This window comes from Caloenas nicobarica, chromosome 3, assembly GCF_036013445.1.
Source record: "Caloenas nicobarica isolate bCalNic1 chromosome 3, bCalNic1.hap1, whole genome shotgun sequence".
In the NCBI taxonomy this organism is placed as follows: Eukaryota; Metazoa; Chordata; class Aves; order Columbiformes; family Columbidae; genus Caloenas; species Caloenas nicobarica.
The window spans coordinates 67,514,266-67,534,533 of record NC_088247.1 but is presented as its reverse complement, the minus strand read 5'-3'; the positions used below and the strand labels follow the sequence as shown (position 1 = coordinate 67,534,533).

Sequence of the window (20,268 nt, the reverse complement as noted above, 5' to 3'; positions counted from 1 at the left end):
GTGGGGGTAGGCAATGGGTATCATCCTGCTCACAGTTGTGAGGAATAAGGGCACACTATTACTGTCAACTTCAGATCATTTGTACTCCTAACAATAACAGACATCTCTAAATATTGCTTTTCAGTCTGCCTTCAGATTTTGTTAACCATGGTCCACAAACAAAACACAAAAACCTCCACAAACAGATGCAGTAAGTTCAGGGCAAATGGCACTCATTACTTTGCACTATTATAATTATAAACATTATGAGATAGGTCCTTGATAATTCCTACACAGTCTGGAGTCGCTGAGCAACCAGTTTCTGCTATGCCTTTAAACACCCACTAGTTATGAGGTGAATACAGACCATAAGCAGTGTTCAGAGTTGCAAGATGCATCAGGCTGCAGGCATGATTACACTTCTACAGCAGCTACTGCATCTATTTACAGTAGAAAACAAGGAAAAATATAATGGAATAAAAACTGGAGTTCCCCAAGATGCAGAGTCTATGTTTGAACACGTGCCTTCGACATAGACCCAGAGTTCTGCATCTCCTGTACTGCTCTTTCCTCATGCCTTGAAGCCAAGGCTTAAGGCGCATTACCAGAAATCAGTCCCTTCTATTTGCAGAGCCCAAGTAGGTGAGGTGCTTCAGAAAGAGAGGAGATGACAGGTTGCAGGCTTAGCACAGAGACAGGGCACCGCAGACTCTAACGTGTGCATTTCTTAAAGAGCTTGTCCACACCCAAGTCCTCTGCAACAGTGCTCCAACGTGACAGAGGCAAGGCAGAGAGAACAGCTTGACCTTATCAGGATGAGAAAGATGCCCAGGCTGCAAAGCTGGCTAGTGCCACCAGCTGCAATGTTTGACAGCTTTCTGCATGTGGTTTTCCCCCTCTGCAGTTGCCTCATTTTGCCCTAGTTCATGCTGTGACAATCAACGTATATGTTGGTGCATTGGGGTTTGCACCTCAGGCTGGACCTTTAAGTCACTGGTGCTCTTGAGATGGAGCTTGCTTTAACAGGGTCCTGTGAAAAACCTGGCCATTTGTTTCCATTTGGACTGCTTCGTGCCATTTTCTAGGATCAAGATCCAGTTCTGCAAAATCACATTTGAAGACATAATGGAATTGGTTCAGGGCCAGGAAATTGCTTTTGTAGGAGCTTACTGCTCAAACCACTTTACCTGGTCAGATGTTGATTTTGTTCAGAGTTGAAAGTCCTGAAAATAACAAGTCCGAAGCGGCACTCAAGGGATCCTCTAATCTGCTGGCACAAGCCACCTGCAATTCCCTTGAGACATCAGCTTATAGACTGACATTCCTATCCTTGAAGGTATGGGAAATTTAGGATTTACAAACAGGCATTTCTTCTGTCTGTGACATTTTCTTAATGTGTGCCTGTCACTGCCTGTGACTTGATTCACAGGTATTGCAGAGAGTTTACTGGGAGGATTGTTCTGTGTGAGCAGATGACTCATGGTCAAAAGAAAGTTCTCTATATCTAACTCCTCTTTCTAATTAACAGGCAATACATTGAAACTATAGTCTGCTCCATGGCTAGAGCTCAGAGCTAGAGGCTATGAACAGAAGCAGCTTTGCTTTGAAATACCTGAAAGGAGGCAAAATATAGCATGTACACTCTGCCCTTTGGTTCATCAGCAAGGCAGAGGTGAGACAGTGCATGGATACTCAGAAGGTAATCATCAGCCAAAAAAGCACTGAATGTGAAAGGACTACTGACACATGATGGTGTGACCTTCCAAATTCTTTACATCCTTTAATTATCATCACTCCTTTTCCCCCTTAGCCCTAAGTTTGAGGAATTAATTGTGAAAAGTTCCTATGATCTCAGATCAGTTTTCCCCTGCCTATTTAACCAGCTTAACCTCCACTCCTCAGGCAGTTCATCACTTTCTCATACTTCCTAGACTGAACGTTTCAAGAGGTGAGCAAAAATAAAAGGGAATGACCATTATGAACAAGCTAGAAATATTTACACCTCAGCCTCCCCCGCCCTCCCATTTTAGTGACTACTCCTCAAAACTCCCCTGGGAGCTTGAGTGAGGTGTGCAAATTTTGCTTCCCTTCTGCAGAAGACAGGTCTTCCCTAGGCATCAGGGAAGTGGGGAAGGCTTTCAAACAAGGGAAACAGGAGCCACAGAGTGGCAAAATACCTGGCAAAATTCAAACATCAGGTTTCAATGCAATGCATGCCAGGTGCTACCATGTATACTTTTGATAAAGCACTTCATTAATTGCATCTGACATTGAAACTCCTTGCACTGCCCTTTCCCTCCTAACCAACTCCTTTCAAACCCCAATGCCTCTCCCTCAGTTTTTAAACACCATTAGAAATGAACACAGGTCTCACCTTTGACTTTTTGCTTGGTTCCTTCAACAGACTTCTCTTCCATAGGTTGATACAGGCTATCTACTACTCTTTAGATTATGTCTGCTTTCATGAGATCACCAATACTTGGCTGGAAAATAGGGGACAAAGTCAGGCTGAGATCCTTATTTCTCACTAAATCAGTCTTTTTACTCTTCACAAAGTTTTATTTTAAAAGAAAACAAAAATATCTTTCAACAGAAAACCACCAAAACCAAGGACTGGCTGATGAAAGGATGTCTAAAGCATGCAGAGATCTGAACTACCAGGTCTGAGCAAACTACCAAATTATTCATGTGGGTGCACCGATTACCACCAACTAAATTATGTCACCAACGAGAACGATATCAGAAAAGAGAGGAGGTGTCAATTTTACGGAATCTTTCAGGCTTGTTGCAAGTAACAGCTCATACCTCTACCCCAAAAGTGTGTTCCTTGTCTTTATCTTCTCAGAGTAAGTGATTATGGATACTAATCTCATCCAGTGTAACTTCTGAATACCAATGAAGGAATCTAAGCCTTGAAAAGAATACATACTTGCGTCAGTCCCAGTCTGGGTCTCAGACACTGAAGATTACTTTGTTGGCATACAAAAGCCTTTTCCAGGAAAAGGCAAATGTTACACTTACCTGAAAAGAAAGCTTTATTTTGGCTCCTCTAAATTCTGGAGTTCAGCTTGTGGTGCTCTTACCTCTGACAACGCTCTCTTCATACCAGCTCAAATGATGACACCCCAAAAAAGTAATCCTACGTAACAGCAATTTACGTGCTGATATTTTCTCCTGGCTTTTAAAATAATATTTCTGTTACATAGGCCAATATATTCTAAGTTGAAATATTTAACTCATAGGAAAAAAAACCACATTGTGTGTCATGGCTTAAAAAAACCCCATACTTATTAAAGAGCAGTAACTTAGAGACATGCTCTGTATTTTTTCAAAATTTACAAGAATCCTGTTTTGGTCAAGTTCTAACTCATAAGCTGGGCAAAGTGTTTATCCCTGCTCAGACTGCAAGTTTTCTGCAATGTTTTTTGAAATTAATGAGTTTTCAATTTGTTCTGTTTTTCTGCTGTTTATGCTTATGTTTTGGGCATAAACATCTATCTTGGTATTAAGCTGCTATGGAGAGTATTAAGAAGTTTCCAGTACACCCACAGCAAAAAAGCTACTTCAGTGTGGACTGGTACAACCTCCATTACCAAAGGTTGCACATGAGTACATCCATAAACACATACACAGAAACAACACATGGGTGAGAATGAGATTCAAGAAGCAGCTTGAGAAAAAAAAAAACCAAACTGAAATGAACAATCATTAATTCAAAATAAGAACAGCTTTCATTATTAGCACAACCTCCCATGTGATACTTTCCCATCTATTTTACCATTTGTCATGTTTTCCAGATCTTCTCATTCAAACACATACCTAATACCATTAATTTGTTACAGCATTTTTAAATTCTTTTTAGAAGTGCAGCATATGTACATCTTCTAATCTTTTTATACCATATATTTCTCATTCTAAACTTAGAGGTTTCCATAGTTGTCATTAAAAAGCACGTAGACAAAATATTTTATGGTATCTATAATAAATGCAAATAAATCAATACAAACAAAACTTTGCTTAGCAAACTGTACATACATAAATATGTTCTTCGTTTTTCAACTTGACATTCAACATTTTTCCTCATAAAACCTTTTACCATCTTATTTATTACATCCATTTTTTTTAACCTTAAAAAAGTGCTTCTCAGATTTACACCTTGTGCATCCAAAGCAAAAGTTAGAACACCATGCCCAAAACAGAAACCACAGGGAATAATACATTGCCATACAAGATCCTTTAAAATTGTATGTTACAAAAGCTCTAAAATTTCTTTAGCATTGGTTATTTTGTATATTGTAGATACTGAGAGGGTATTTAACAAAGACTGGCTAACGGCTCATTTAGAGCAGCACACAAGAAAGGATCTACAGTATCAAGTCCTTGGCTATGCATAGTACAGGGCAATGACCTGGATATAAAGTGGCTAAAAGATCCAGAATGCTGGATGAAAGGACATTTCCCTCACACATGTCACATCCTCCTTAGTACCCAGGATGCGAGTCTCAAAACGATGCTACTCAGGTAATATGTTGTGCAGTTTGATACTGATGTACTGATGCGTTACTAGCTGAGTGCCAGCAGAGAATGATATGGACACAGCAGTGGCTACAGCAGGTAGGTAAAGCCGCCACAATGAATGCTGTCACTCTTTAAAACCACCCTGCCTCTCAGCACTCTAGCAAGGTCACCTGCTGTCTCACAGGTCTCCTTCATAATGGAGGTGGACCATTTGTGTATTTTAGCATGGGGTGGAAAGAGCGGGCAAAGTTGTTGGCCAGAGTACAGCTGTAGTCTTCCTCGGTCATCGGCACCAGGCAAGCCAGCCCGATCAGGAGCAGCAAGAGGAGCTGAAGTGGCAGAGCAGCTCTGAGGACTCTGAGGAAGAAGGATGGGCGCTGCCACGCTGGCCTGGCCTCAGAAGGGGAGGAACCTGAGCCACCTCTTGTGGACCTGAGGAAAGAGGATGGACAGGTGAATACACTAAAATACTACTGCAGCACAGGCTGCCCTTGGGCACTCAGACTTCCCTGAAGGCTGGGCTACAATTCGTACAGACTTCGACTGACAACTGCACAGATATTTTTCACTGAACATGCTATTTCCCCAACACTCTTAAGAGACCTTGTGTTTCTAGACTGGGTAGGAAAACACCAAGAAATCACAATAGAATGGGCTTTGTGACCCCATAGCCCCTTCATCAGTTATGGGGAAGACTCTCCACTTAAAGCACTGTGCCCTAGAGAAGGGAAGAATAAAAGATAGGACATACCTGTCACATGTGCTCAATGCACACCATCTAACAAGGAAGCCTCCTCATTTAAAATGCCAGTTGCATTTGGTCTGCAGAAGTTTCTAAATTCATTTCTGTGTATAGTATCCGCAACGGTATAATACATTAAGATTCAGTTACATCAATCTTCAACTAATTAATACACCAATATGCAGGCAATGGGGACTCCTTTTCTACAAAGTACATTGTATTTTGAATCTTGCACTGAATCAGCAGTCAAAATCTATTTGCTCAACTGAATTTACACAATCACTATTCAAGCTATTTTCTCCCTTGTGTCTACGGAACTGACTTAAAATGGCAAATGTCTACAGGAGAGGCAAGACCCAACACAAACATTTTTAAAGGGACACTTCAAATTAAGCATAAAAATTCAATCTACTTTTTAATAAAAAATAAAGACATAGTTCACAGTTCACTTTTGATTGAAACTCAGAGCTCTAATATATGAATGATGGGTTTTGAGGTAACTGGATGACTGAAAAGAGTGATTATGCAAGTTAAAAATCTGATGGTCTCCATGTGCTGATTAAATGGCATGGGAAAGTATTGTATTTTAGCACTAGCCACAAGTGGAGGATCCTAGAGCCTTCAAATAATTTGCTTCAAGAACTCTTCATTAAGACATTAGTTCATTAATTTTGTTTTAAACATGTTATAAAACAACCGTGTGGCTGCTATGACTATGTAGCCCCAGCAAATCCATGGTTTGCTAGGTTTTAAGAGAGAAAAATGTTTGCAAGGATGGATTTAGTCTCAACTTGAAGGTGTGGGAGATCAGGCCTGTTGGCTGAAGTCAAATGCTCCTCAGTAAAGCAAATAGGGGGCAATGGTTCCGTAGTGTCTCCTTGCCTCTCCCTTGTTCTTTTGATCCTGTCTCCCAGTTAATCTGAATCTGTGTGAGAAACAATGGAAAAACCAAAATATCATCTTGAAGCGCCCCCTTCCCACATGTTCATAAAATAATTATTTCTATGTTTAGATTATTTTTACTGTCTTGTTCATATGTGTGTATCATCCCACTATGAAGACTTCAAGAAAACCAGACAGATTTGGTAAAGTTCAGATGACCAACAGATACATGAACACTCATGTATGCTAAATGATTAACTCGACCTAAATATCCCAGGAAGGAGTGATGACCAAAATGTCAGGTTGTATGTTGTTTGAATCCACGTTATTGTAGCCCGGATGGAAAGCTGCTTATCGCACAATGTAAGATCATGTATTATAAAGAACGTATTGAAAGGATATGGCACATTTAACAGCATCAGAGCATTCCATATTAAAGTTCAATTAGATCAGGACTTCTACTGTCCAAGAATGCCAAGACAGAAAGTTAATGGACTGAGGTAGGAACAAAGGGAACAAGTTGTGCTTAATTACCTTCCAAGCATTTGATTGCACAGTCTGCCTATTTGCAAGGCTCTCATTGTGCAAATGTCGTTAATCCCAATCAAAAAAGGCCACATTTCTGGACTTGGTAACTGCTGTTTGATAATGAGCAAAGTCAGAATTTTCTTCATTGACTCAGAGTCACTCTAGGGCAACACTGGGTGTCAAAAGGGGAATTTCCAGAAAGTGGAATCAAAAGGGAGAAGGCAAAGTTAGCATCTAATTTTTCTTTTCTTTTCCTAAGACTTTAGTAGCACAATCCAGCATTTTTTGCTTTGTGTTTTACCAAAAAAAAAAAAAAAAGCAGCACGTGTAAGCTGCATGATTGATCTCAATGAGGAACATAACATTTCTTTCAAAAATTAAAACACTTCATGGTAAAGTTTACAAAATGCTTTTTCTGCAGTGAACTAAGGTGTTGAGGAATAGTTTCTAACACTGCATGGAAACAATGAAACAAGCAAATAATGAAACATCTTCAGAGGAGGAGTTCTGAAAAGTTCAAGTGCTGTACTGCCGGTGTTTATTGCAGGTACACCTCTGCAATCTACATAATTGGCTGAAAAATGGAACGGCTCAGCTTAAAGTGTTTAATGGATTTGGTAAGGAGAGCTGGTTAAAAATACACATTGTTAATAAAAAAGGCTCACTATTCATAAAGGCCAGAACCCCTATTTACTCCAGCAGGAGAAGGGAAAGCTGAAGTACTATAGGCTACTTTGGAGAAAAATGCAATCTTTTCTTCTTGATCTTACGTCTTTAGCTGTCTCTCTTCTGACTGCTCCACCATTTGTCTCACTGGCCCCTGTCCGAGGGGGGAAGGAGGTCAGGCCATCTGCTGCTTGCTCCATACACAATTCCTACTAACTAGAAAAAAAAAGGGGAGGCACAGCTGCAGACCCAGCCAGCAGTAAGTTTCTTCATGTCAAGAAATCTCATAAATTAACTAAGAAGTGCAACCAATTGTTACCCTTACTTTAGGAGTCTGTAATGTCAGTGAAATTGGAACTCTTTCCTAAGCATTTCAAGAGAGAAGAACCTAATTTTCCAGGCTATAGATAGGACGGGCAAAGTGCACTTTAATTTCAGCGCAGAAGAGTACCTTCTTTTAAAGATGACCGATTTTTTTTTTCCAAGGAAAATATGGTTGAAGTAATTATCTGCATTGCAGTAAACATCTGAAAGATTACAACAGAAGCTATCATTCAAGCAAAGCTGATAGGAATAAATAAAATGAGTTTAACAGGAAGCGACTAATGGAATGCAGACAACAGGCTTACATTGAAAGAGGCACTGCTGGGCTAGTAGGATGTTATTACTGGAGTTAATCAAGGATGAGTCTTGATTTAATATCTTCATGAAAAGACTGTGGCACAAAACCTAAGAACAGCAAATTTCATCTGTATGATGACAGAAGTTGGAAGTCTTTGCAAATACAAAATAAGATGGACTTCTTGCACAGAAAAAAGTAGCTGAATCGAATAAGTTTAAGTAGTAGCTCAAGGAGTTTAAGGTTATATATGTAAAGTAGCAATAAAAACTTCTGCTACAAATTTGAAAGTTCACACTCTGAAGATAAGGAAAAGAATCTGCAGCTGTTTGACACAGAATAGCCACAAACCAATAATGTGGCTTGTGAAAAGCTGTGACAAGGGACAAAATAAATTTTAAATATACTTTAGTTCAAGATATCCAGAAGAGAAAAGGGGTTGTTTTAATGAAGTTCTTTAAAGCACTAGTCAGAGTTCCCCTGGAGAAGTTTTTATCATTTTGGTTAACATACTTCTGAAAGATAAATTCAAACATACACAAGCTTAAAGGAGTCAAAAAAAAGGAGTATTTTTCCCAGGAAGGAAACAATGAGCTGAGCTTACCAATATAAAACCCGAGAGATACGGAAACTACCCTCAATAAAATAGTGCAGAACAGATAGAAAGAAGAGTAAACAGTTGTTAAAGGAAAGGATAATGTTGACACAAACCAAATTGCTACATCTAACCATGGATATATTCAAGGTGGAAATTATTGTACTTCCAGATAATCAGATAAATTAACTTTGATATCAACCTTCAAATAGACTTTTTGTTCCCATTGATTCTAATTTTTTAAGATGGAGGTTGCTAGAGTTATGAAGGAGAAGGCATGATGCTCTGCCCACAAGAGCAGGCAATACTCCTCTTGGTGGCCTGAGAGACTCTCTAGGAGTGACCTTGTTTAGCTGTGTTCTGACTTTGATCTCTCCCTGGCTCACAGCATCACATCATCTCAACCTCAGGTTTGGCTTACCCTGTAAAGAAGATGAATATGTCCATTTCAAAGGGCATATGAAGTTTAAGTAACAAATTCTTAACTGGGAGTGCAGGAGATAACTGGGAGAAGAACTATAGCAAGCCGAGCCCAAACTTTGTGTTTGAGCTACTGTGTGGCAACGACTGCCATTTTGTGGCCAAAGGTGTAGAGAGTGCTGTGGCCTGGTCTGCTCCAGGAACAGCGAGCCACCTTTAAAGATCCACTAGTAATTTGGGGCGGCCTGGGGAGAGCAGGAAATGGAGGTTGGCATTGTGGCACCAAGACTTGAATAGAGCTTCTCAAGAGAGACAATGTAAACAACCCTGAGCAAATTGAGCCACTATTTTAAGCTTTTTAACATTTTAATCACTACAGAGAAACCCACAGGCACAGATCCAGGTCTGCATTTATGACAGCTCTATTAAACTGATGAAGAAAGAGGAGTTGTTTCTTGGATTTGCCTTTCCCACTTCGTGTACAATTACTAATACCTCTTGAATGAGCCTTTAGTTAAATCCACAATGTAACATCCAGTTTAGGCTTGTACCTTGCTTAGCATCACACACCATGCTTGTCCTTTTGCTGTGATAATGGGAAAGGCAAGGTGCTATCACACCTGTTATACACAAAACACAGCTCTTCTAATTTTTAAATGAACTTTCCTTCACATCCTCCTATGTGACAAACCTTTTAAAATTGCCTTTAGTTCTTCTGTATACTAAACTCTAACAGAGTTTGCTGATCCAGTGCAAGATCAAACACAAAGCACTCTGATCAGAGGCATGTCAAAATATTAAAGAACACAGTGACAGCTTGTACCGCTTTATCAGTTAAAACCACATGATACATCAACCACAACCTGTCTGGCTTGCGCATTTGATTAAGTTTCCTATTCAGCAGTGACTCATTCGTATTCCATGCTTGTCTGAATGACAAATTGAACATTGTGCTGTACTGCTACAAGACGTGTTAATAAACAGTGCTGGTAAGACTTGATCTGAAAGGTGCCGCACCAATGCCACTGCGAGAACGGAGGCTGATCTCACAGCTGTAAAGCCCTGCGAGCTGCTCCAACCAGAAACCTTTTCAAAAGGTTGGCAGAAGTGGTTTGAATATACAGGAGAGCAGAGGAGCACACACAATATGTCTTTTGAGTACAACGTCGCTAGTGCAAGCACACTGATCTGCTGAAGACATTTGCCCTCGCTGTTAGTGGCTGCAGAGTAAAGCCCCACTCCTCCCTTGTCCCACTCCCTATAAGAAACAAAATGCCAAGCTTCATAGCAGGCTGGAGTTGGAAAAATTAATTCTCCTTCCTCATCAGACAGAAAGATGGAGTGTACACATCACCTATTTTCTATGTGGTTTCCTTACGTTTCAAAGAAAAACAAATAAATCCCTAAAAATAAGGCAGCTTCTAAGTGCTAGTGGAAGTAGAGGAAGATACTCTACCTGTTCTATGTGGTATGCTATGCACTTTGCAACTATGGCACTTTACTCACAGTCACTAAATACACATACAGAGCAAACTTTTTAAAGAAGTGTTTTTGTCAATATCTACATGGTAAGTAGTTTTATTCTTTATTCCATTTGTACTTGAGAATGATATTTCTGAATAAAGCCTTGATTTTGCTCGTGAAAAGATAAGAGTCAAGGTATTTTTTATATGCTTGGTTATTGCTCAGTCACTGTATTAAATCTAGTGTTGCCTTATTTCCAACATCAAATCTTTCACTTTAACAGGAGTTATTTAAAAAATGAATTATTTATTTTTTAATATAGAGAATAAAAGAGATTTAGGAGTTAAAAATATGAACAAATATATTTTTGTCATATTTTCTGAGCATTATAGGTGTTGCAATGCATAAGATGCTGAAATAGCAAGACTTCCTCTTTATACATATTGGTCTGCTCATTTACTTTTTTTTTTTTTTAACTTCATAACTCGAAAGGCTAGTGAACTGATCCGTGAAAGAGTCAAGGTACACACACCACACTGACAACAACGAAGAATGCAGAAGCACTGTTAGCTGCAGAGATGACAGGTTGCTGGAGACGAGGCGGAAAGCAAAAAGCTGCAGCTGCAAGCCTGCTCTCTACTGGTCAGACAGAGATGGGGCAGAGCTGCTCCCAGAGCGACACATGGGTGCAAGCACTTGGCAAGTGTCATGGCAATGTTAGCACGTTATATTGCAGTTGTCTGCGGAAGGGAGAGAAAGTGACCCCAAGTCTCAAAATCCTAAAATTCTGACTTTTAAATTTGGGTCTTAAGTACTGAAAACCCACAAACTGAACAAAACATTTCAGGGGGTTAAAAAAAAAAAAAAAAAGAAAGAAAGAAAAGGATGTTAGTATGTCTTATCCAGATCTGTGGGTTTTGTGAAATCTATAATATGGTACTGGCCTATTACCTGCCTTAGTTTAATATCTAGATGTAAAGAGGATGATAAAAAGTGTTTGCCATGAACCTACTGGCATTTCTTTTAAATCAAGTCAAAATTGAATAATTATTAAATATCATGAGTGTAAACACACCTTCACCTTGATCAGGCGTATAAAAATAAATGTTGATTACATGGCATTCCTGGGAAGCAAAAGCTGTAGATGTTCACAGATTAGCCAGTATTTCTATTTAACAAAGAATCTGAAGTAACGAGAGCCCCTTTTGCCAAACTATTAACAAAAGGGAAGTATTCACTTGTTTAAGTCCTGGCCACCAGCTGGAGTCGGTGCGGACAGAGAGGAATCACGGCCAATTTCCATCATCCTCTTGGGGTTCTAGAACAGAGTGCGGAAACCAGGAGAATAAGGTACCTGCTATGTGGACTGCTGACAGAGGGTCCAGGCTGTGAGAGACTACATTTGCCCCGTGGCTGTTTGCAATGAACAGGGGGTAAAGAAAGAAGAATGTTCAGTCCAGGCAAATAAAGACAAGCTACTGATGAAACTAAATTAAAAGTGCAGCAAAGGAAACATAAAAAAATAATCAAATGAAGTGACCAATACCCACGAACCAAGGAAACTGGCTTTTCTTTGTGCCTAGCTGAATGTGGAAATGATTGGAACATATACGGTGAACTCAAAAACAACAGTTTAGTCATTATATTTACGAATGGTAGCTCTGGATTTAAAAAAAATCACTAGAAATTCAGCTCAAATAATTTGTAGTATGAAATGTATTGAAATGAATATGGGCAAATAGAGATATTTCAACATGCAAATGCAGCAAAATTAATATTCTCAAGGAAAAAAGGTCCAAGGGCCTCCTTTGACAAGTCTGGCCTCTTTACCAGTTTCCCCCACAATTTTGAAGGCCAAATAACTGTAGGTGCATTCCTGCACTCACAACTATTTGCTAGAACATTTAATGAAGTTAGATTATTATAATTCTGGTATTTTTGGTATTAGTATTTATTTACTTAGCATCAGTACATTTGGCACTGAAATTCTAAACAACATCTCTTCAGTCTCCAAATTTGTGGGTGCAAAAACCAGAAGTTTGAAAACCAGACCCTAAGGAATCATACAGCTCAGCTATACATTATGGACAAAGATGAAAAAAAACCAGCCACATAGATAAAAACTAACAAATTAGTGTTTAAACACTAACAAATGCTTATTAAAATATTAAGATGAAACCTTATAATTCCAAATACTCTTTAGACAAAGATTTTATGATAAAATATTTCTCCATTTCCTGTAAAGGTCAGGCATCTTCCAGTTACATCTGTGATATCAGAGCTTTTACTAGTTATTTAAGTTTAAACTATAAAGATAAAAGCATTGACCTCTGGAATAAAATGTTAAGATATATATTCTTTCTCCTTCTGAAAAGCCAGTATTCCTTTACATTCTCATACTAGCATCTAACAGGAAACTAGTGAATGTAAAAAAAAAAAAAAAAAATCAACCAAAAAACAAACCACAATTTCAAGAGCCATAAAATTTATCAAGACAGAACTCAGAGGCTTTACAAAAAGCGCAAATGGTAGAACAAAATAAAACAAAATCAACCTGATTGTTTTAAGAACTAAGGAAAAAAGCAAAGTAATCAACCAATAGAATTGCAGAAAAAGACAAAATAATTGCAGTTCCATTTTGGGCTCAGAGTATGGAAGTGTTAATTACTAGGCATGTATTGCTATATTTCTTGAATTTTGTGCCAGCGATGTAAATAGACAACTCCAGAGTTGCCATCATAGCCATTGCTTAGGTCCTGTGCAACTACCTCTTTTGAAAAATGTTTTATGCCCTTCAGCTCTACTTAGCCATTCATCCAAAGTCTCAATAAGACCATCTGCAACCTTCATCAGGAATGACAGAAAAAACCCCTTATTGAGATTCTTGATGAAGCAGCTCTGAAGAGAAGGCCAAACAGAAATGCAGGACTGATTATACCAGACAAGACCAGACTTTGGGGTGCTGTCATCACTAGAGCAAAATACAAGAGACACGACATGCCATACCATGGTAAACCAACCACACTGACAGCCCTGGTTTTAGATAGTGTCTACACTTCTGATTTCATGCAGGATGGGATATGCAGCAGGGTTGGGGAAAGCAGCTGTGTTTTGTTCTTGGTTTATGCCATTTCCTTTCCTATCAAGTGAGAAGGGGGACTTTCCAGCTGGCTAGAGCTACTGTAGACATCTACAGCTCCCACCCAAGAGGTGGCAGAAAATATATGGCAAGAAATTACCGTTCTCTGTCTGCTTGGAGTGCTTCTTCCAGAAACAGGACTCACTGAGCCCGATGTGTCTAATTCATCAGCAGAGGACCATGAGGACAATTCCTAAAGTTCATAAGGAACGGAGCTTAGAAATACAGTGGCTAGCTGTTCAGGTAAGCAAACTAAAAAAAAAAAAACCCAAGGGACATCCCAGCAGAGTTATTTCCAAAGCAAATACAACACGGCAGTTAAATTTTGTTACTGAATTTTGTAAGACTAAGGTATTACATATTTTCTCTGTTAGCCCTGAAGGAAAAGAAAAGCAAACAGACAGTTAAAACTTAATTGCTTTAGGTGACACATTTTCCACCAAAGTCAAGACCGGAAAAAACAGTTGCTCTTTATTGGCCTTCAGTTACAAGAACAGGCTGGCACCACAAAGACTTTACTTAAACAGGCAGAAATTCACTAGAAGGAGGGAACAGCTGAGTTCTCATGCCTTAGGCACTCTGCTAAGCCAAGATTTTTCAAAAAGTTAACTAAAGGAGAACACTGAAATCTTTACTTTCTACCTGCCGGTGTTGGTAAAAATCTATGCATAACTCCCTCTCAAATAACTTGAGACAATTTGAAAAGATTTGGAGTCCAGCTCAAAGCTCAGAAGGCACTATGAGAGATTTGTTAGCCTATTACAAAATTTACTTTACACCTTTTTTTTTTTTCTCTCTTTGACAGAGTGGGCATTGTCTTCCTTTCCAGTGACAACTGACACAATAATTTTCAGTACTACAACTAGAATAATTATCTTATATACTTTGCCAGTTGACTGATTCAGTAATGGCAGGATAAACAAACCAAGATGTTCAATACTTATTGCTACACCAAATAGAAAAAAATTACTGGATTAAAAACCTCACCATACAACAAAAGAGATGTTTACATTATGAAGTGTAAGATTACTTTATGATATTCAAGATTACATGTGTAGCATCTTGATATGTATTGCAAACAATGGAAACAGTGCAGCCAACAGCACTGATCAGGGAAAACAGTCAAAATGCTGGGAAACAAACAGCAAGGACTTACCAGTTGACTACTTGAAATGTCTAGAATTTTTTCTAGGTCTTTAATATGATGTGTGACCTCTTTCAAGAGGATCTTCAGTCTGTTTCCAATGACATGCACCTTTTCTTTGGCTTCAAGACAGTCCTTGCCTTCAGCATTGACCAGCAACTGGCAGGACATATCTTGCAGTGACGCCACCTTCAACTGAGACTCCAGCAGTTCACGTCTGATTTGCTGTTGCCAAAGCAAGCACCAGATTTTTTTAGTGGAAGTTTTAAAAAAAAAAAAAAAAAGAAGGAAAAAAAGCTAGAACTCATAAAACCGGACATTTGAAATTAATGGAATGGAAAGACAAGAGAGGCAACACAAATTTCTACTTGTACAGGAAGATAGCAGCCTAGCAGTTGCCTGAGATTTTAAATCACGAGTTATTCTACTAACGGAAGTGAGAAGTCTTCCCTACCAAAGTAAAGTTAGTGAATAACACTGGTCCCACACTTGTGTGTTAACAAGCATTGTACGATGCCAACCCTCAAGAGGAAGACAAATCTGATTAGGTGTTTTTCTGATAATGTGTTTTGGGAGAGAAAGCGCCCTACCATTAGAAGTCTGTGATGATCTTGCAGCATTTCTGAGTCCAGGTTTGGATTGATGGGCACAATCTCGTTTTTTCTTCTATCAATATTCTCTAACCAAAGCAGCAAACCATGGCTCATTTCGTGGAAGTCCTGCAAGCGATGGGCGATGATTTCAATAGCGTAGCAAAAAATTCCAGTCAAATTCAGGTTTTTATTTTACCCTATGATACATCCTACTGGTTAAATAACAGAACTTACAAAGAAGTGTAGAATAGTATATTAGAATACTATTCCAGAGATGACAAATTTAGAAAATCCTAGTGCAGGCATATCTTTCAGAAAACATATGCTGAAGCTCTATTTTGGCTTGGATGGGCAAGTTTCAGACTGCATAATAAGCACACCAAATAATGATATGGTTTACGTTTTTGATATGTGGTATGCTGACAATTTAAAATAAGGGCATCACAGACCTGGCACTGCATTAATGCATCCTGCAGTGAGCTGCGCCACTCTTCGATCATACTGCAAACATGGTCCCAGCGCACATTCATCTGAGACAGGCGCTCTTGAAGCTTCTTGCTCTCTTCGCTGTCAGACTGAGTGAACTCTGAACTGCACAGATTGATGGATAAGATGATCGCTTTGCGGTTATCAATTGCTTTCTGCATCTCCTTGATGATATGAGAAAGTGGGATGGGGGAAGAAAGGGTGGGAATTGGTAAAACACGTGACTTTCAGAAGAACCAAGTAGAGAAGGCACCACAAGAATGCAATGATTTGCGATCAGTGACTGCAGAACATTACCTTACTGTAACAGTTTCTTTGCGTATGACATTTCTGTGCTCACTCTGTGACTCTGCAAATGTTCAGTCTTTAATATGTACTAAAACTTCACTGTGAGCATAAACTGGAACAAGCCAATTAAACATGTAAAGTCTTAAAAGCCTGAAGGCATTGTTGAATTTTAAAGATCTGGCTCATGTTTCACATATTTTAAAGACAGAGCAGGCCCCAAAAAATTAAAGAGATGTAATACAATTGTACTTTAGTTCACAATAAATCTTTTGCCCTCACTTCTCAGTTCTGCTGATAAACATAAAAACCAACATGTTTTCAAGTGGAAAATGCTGTCAACAGTATTTTAAAATAAAGGCTTTTACTGAGGGAAAATAAAACATACAAAGTATAAACAACTGACTCCAATTTATAGAAGCAGGATATGTATAAAAACTCTGATTTGTTTACATTGGAAGCCACAAAAGAAACCCCACCTCTTTTGGTTTGGAGGGCACTAATGGGCTTTCCAAGAGTGGGTGAGATAAGGATTCTTATGAAATGCCCCGTTTTCCACCTACTTTATGGCATTTCTTTAAAAGCCCCATGTCACAGTGACCTTTGTAGTACTTATGGCAGCTATATTTGGTTCCAGTGAAGATCAGCATTAATATGCTTTAGACGGATCAGTTCCGGAAACAGTCCTTACTATCTGTCCACCTCATTATTAGCATGGAGCATTTCGACATTGGCTCCCATATTTTTGTGCCTATGCTTAGAAGATGTTAGTAACTGAATGTGAAGTTGTGAGCTTCAAATTTGCAAATTTTATAGCTGTAAAATATCCAGGAGAGATTGCAAAGGCAGCATTCAGATCCTGATGCATCTGAGATGACAGAAGAAGAAACAGGAATGTTGCAAAGTGACACCAAATTTTTCCTATGTTGTACTGGCGAGAGCAGGGGGTACGCTACAACCCAATTGGGCAATCTCTCCTTCCTCCACACAAAGCAGTATGTCCCAGTGAGGCATTCCTACAAGAGATTTGATTGAATTTGGCTTTTTTTTTTTTTTTTAAAACCTTTCATCACCTTGGCTGACATCGGGAATTATCTCTACATTCTGGAATTACAGAATTACCACAGAATTCCTATTTCAGAAATTCATTTGGCTTATATAGTGAATGTCAGTGGTACATATTTCTGCCAAAAGGTGATTCATAAAATCACTTTCCCAGCTACTTCAGTTTTCAGTAGTAGCCCACTATGTGCAGAATGCAGCAAACCAGCTGCAACTATTGGCAATCTCTTCAACATACCTGTTGCACTCAGGTCTGTTTAAAAGGTAATTCATGGAAAAGAGAAATAAAACTCACTTTCAGTTTTTTAATTCTGAGCTCAATAGTTTGTATGTCAGTGCTGAGATCAAGGCGGTGGAACTTCTCCAGTTCCTCTTCAGTTTCTCCCAACCAAACCCAAACGTTATTAAGGTCGGAGTTAAACTGCTGCCACTGCTGAAGGTTCTGCTTCATCCTCAGCTCCTTGCTTAGAGCTTGAGCCTGGATTAATTCCCATCGCTCAATTACACCTGCAATGATAAACACTAAATTCAATAAAAGCAAAAAACCACTAGCCACACACACAATTGTACCAGTTGAATCCTGTGCAGGACAAAAAAATGTTCCATAAAACCCAAAAAACCCTAACCCACAAAACACCACACTGAAAACTAAGTCAGACTGAAGAATATGTTGGAGAGAGAGAATAAAGAGTCTGGATAATTCCAGGCAGCACACAATTTTTCCACTTTCTAATGTCAGCCTTCTATGAAGAGAATTAAGTTGATACACGCAGGTCTCTAGAACAGGTTATACTGGTATAAAGCCATCATCAGCATAAATGCAAACTGGACAAGTAATCTGAACATGTCTAACTAGCCATATATTCATCATTATCTTCATTGGTATTTGTACCTATCACAATTTCATACGCACACCTCACTACATTTGCATAAACTACTGTTGATGCATTGGATAAATACATGCGCTAAAAAGAAATAAATTAGGGGCTATTTCTTGTAGTTTGTTATCTTGAAATGTTGTGGCAGAAGGACAAGTTGTATCATTCCATTGACTTAAAATTAAAAACAAACAAACGCGAACAAAGCCAATCAACCAAACAAAAAGCAACAACAAAAAACCTCCAAATGAAACAGACTGCACGGGTAGCATATCTTGCCAAGCTAAGAATGGAGACATTGCCTTTATAGTCTCTGGAAAAAATCCACGATTTTACAATGCAATACATCCTGTTCTTCAGATGATGCTTAAAATTAGTCAGGTGAATACTTGCACTGAGTGAATATAGATTTCTGTACCGTAGGACAGATAATATTAGAAGCAATAGATGAAATAAATGCTGATTTATGTGTTTCATGCTGCAATATAAGCAGTCTTCTTTCATCAGGAAACATTCAAAGAAAATGCATTGCATCCACACAGACTTTCTGAAAGGCTTAGGGTTATGTCCCATGATAAGGCGTTCTAAAAATGCACTTGTATGCCTAATCTCTTTATAGGGCATATACGAGGAATACTTACAATTCCTTACTATTCCTATTAACAGGTGTTAAACAGACATGGTAACAGACACAGTCAAGTAAATATTTTTGTTGGTAAATAATACCAAGTGTTTATTCAGAAAAACTGCATGTTTTCTACTTTTCATAATTGCTTTCCATCAAAGAACTAAATGTTACTTACCAGCTGTTTGTGTTTCAGTACTGTTCAGGTTAATAAGTCCAGATAATTTTTCTTCTTCCTCCTTCAGTTTATATCCAAGCCTTCTTACTGAGTCTATGCTTCCACTGCACTCACTTAGTAGCTTCATCTATGTTAACAAACAAATAATCCCATTTCAATATGCACTGTACAGGACTAATGGCATGGAAAATGCAGATTACAATGCAACTTCCAAAATTTTCCAAAAGTTAGTCTAAGTGTGAAGATAAAAATCTGTTACTTTAACAATCTGTCCTGATACTATCAAAGAAATGTATATGGAGACACTAAAAGCTTAAAGTATAGTTCAGACTAAATAGAAATAACTCAGTGCCACTGTGTCAAACCATGTTGAATGTTCTAAAAGTTCAGACACTATGGCAAAGACAGTAAAATATGTGATAAAGAAAATAAACATAAGTGTGGAAATATTACTATGCATCCAAGAAGCTAATATTTCAATTCTGTCAGTAATAAAATTATTTGAATGATTTAGAGAGAGATTTTGTCTTCCAGAAAACCTCTCTGAGAAAGCTTTTTAATCACAGATTCCATATATGCAACCTTGCTTACATGATGCATGATTATAATGCATCAGCAAGATGAATACTGTGCATGAAGATATAACACCTGCTTTTAAAAACAGAGGAATTTTAAACAAGGATGTCATCATTAGATGGATGAAAACACATGTGAGAAAGTACTTTTGGCATCTGCAAAAATGCAATAATAAATTCCTTGGAGTCGTGTTCCTGTAATCTTATGCTATTGTAAACACATTAATAACATAAACAATAGCATGTGGTTAAACGTAGCAACCATATGAGTAAGTCTGAGAAGCAGTAATATCTAATTGTTTTGTTGAAAGAGCTGTATGTCTTTCAATAGCAAATCTAAGCTTGGAGCACTTATTTGACTTGTTCTCCAATATACACGCACATATCCTCTGTAACTGGAATCCAGCTCTGGTCCTGTAGGTGTTTTGCTGCGGATGATGTTTTCTGTTTGCTGTATTTGGAAACGACTGGTGTCTAAGGCCTTGTCCAGTTGTCGGATATGCGCTTCCAGGGCACCAGGTTCTCCTGTACCAAAGACAAAAAAGTGACTGTCACCTAAGTTTTTCCAAAATTTTTTAATCTTTTGCCCAGGCGGAATAAATATCAGGAATACTATGTAGATTAGACAGTAAAGGAGAAATGTGACTGCAGAAGGATGAGTGCTACAATGTCAAATTGAACTGATAATCAGTTACATTAGAGGGTGTCGGCGACCTTCAGAGGACAGGGGACTATACCAATGAACATGCTTGCCATAAGCATACTATCAAAGAGTCCACAGTTTAAAAAGCAGACTTACAAACTATTCTGAAGTGACTTTTTCCCTCAGAAAATTCTTCACCTCTCTGAAGGGGAAAGTTCTTGGCAAAGTGTCCTCTAACCTCACTGAT

The 20,268-nt window shown here is 38.6% G+C and overlaps 1 protein-coding gene across 3 annotated transcripts in view; it reads right to left on the bottom strand.

Annotated features, from left to right (window-relative positions):
• Window positions 1-2,539: 2,539 nt before the first annotated feature.
• SYNE1 (spectrin repeat containing nuclear envelope protein 1) overlaps window positions 2,540-20,268 on the bottom strand; it is a 295,209-nt gene continuing 277,480 nt past the window's right edge. For 2 of the 3 annotated variants that reach the window (XM_065632672.1, XM_065632671.1), the window contains 9 exons: window positions 19,761-19,903; window positions 18,804-18,930; window positions 17,418-17,629; window positions 15,739-15,939; window positions 15,287-15,415; window positions 14,709-14,921; window positions 13,653-13,745; window positions 11,768-11,826; window positions 2,540-4,929 (listed from right to left, as the gene is read on the bottom strand). In XM_065632672.1, coding sequence (XP_065488744.1) covers window positions 4,689-4,929; window positions 11,768-11,826; window positions 13,653-13,745; window positions 14,709-14,921; window positions 15,287-15,415; window positions 15,739-15,939; window positions 17,418-17,629; window positions 18,804-18,930; window positions 19,761-19,903 — 1,418 coding nt within the window. In that variant the 3' untranslated portion in view covers window positions 2,540-4,688. The remainder of the gene's footprint in view (window positions 4,930-11,767; window positions 11,827-13,652; window positions 13,746-14,708; window positions 14,922-15,286; window positions 15,416-15,738; window positions 15,940-17,417; window positions 17,630-18,803; window positions 18,931-19,760; window positions 19,904-20,268) is intronic. The other variant, XM_065632669.1, reaches the window with a different exon arrangement.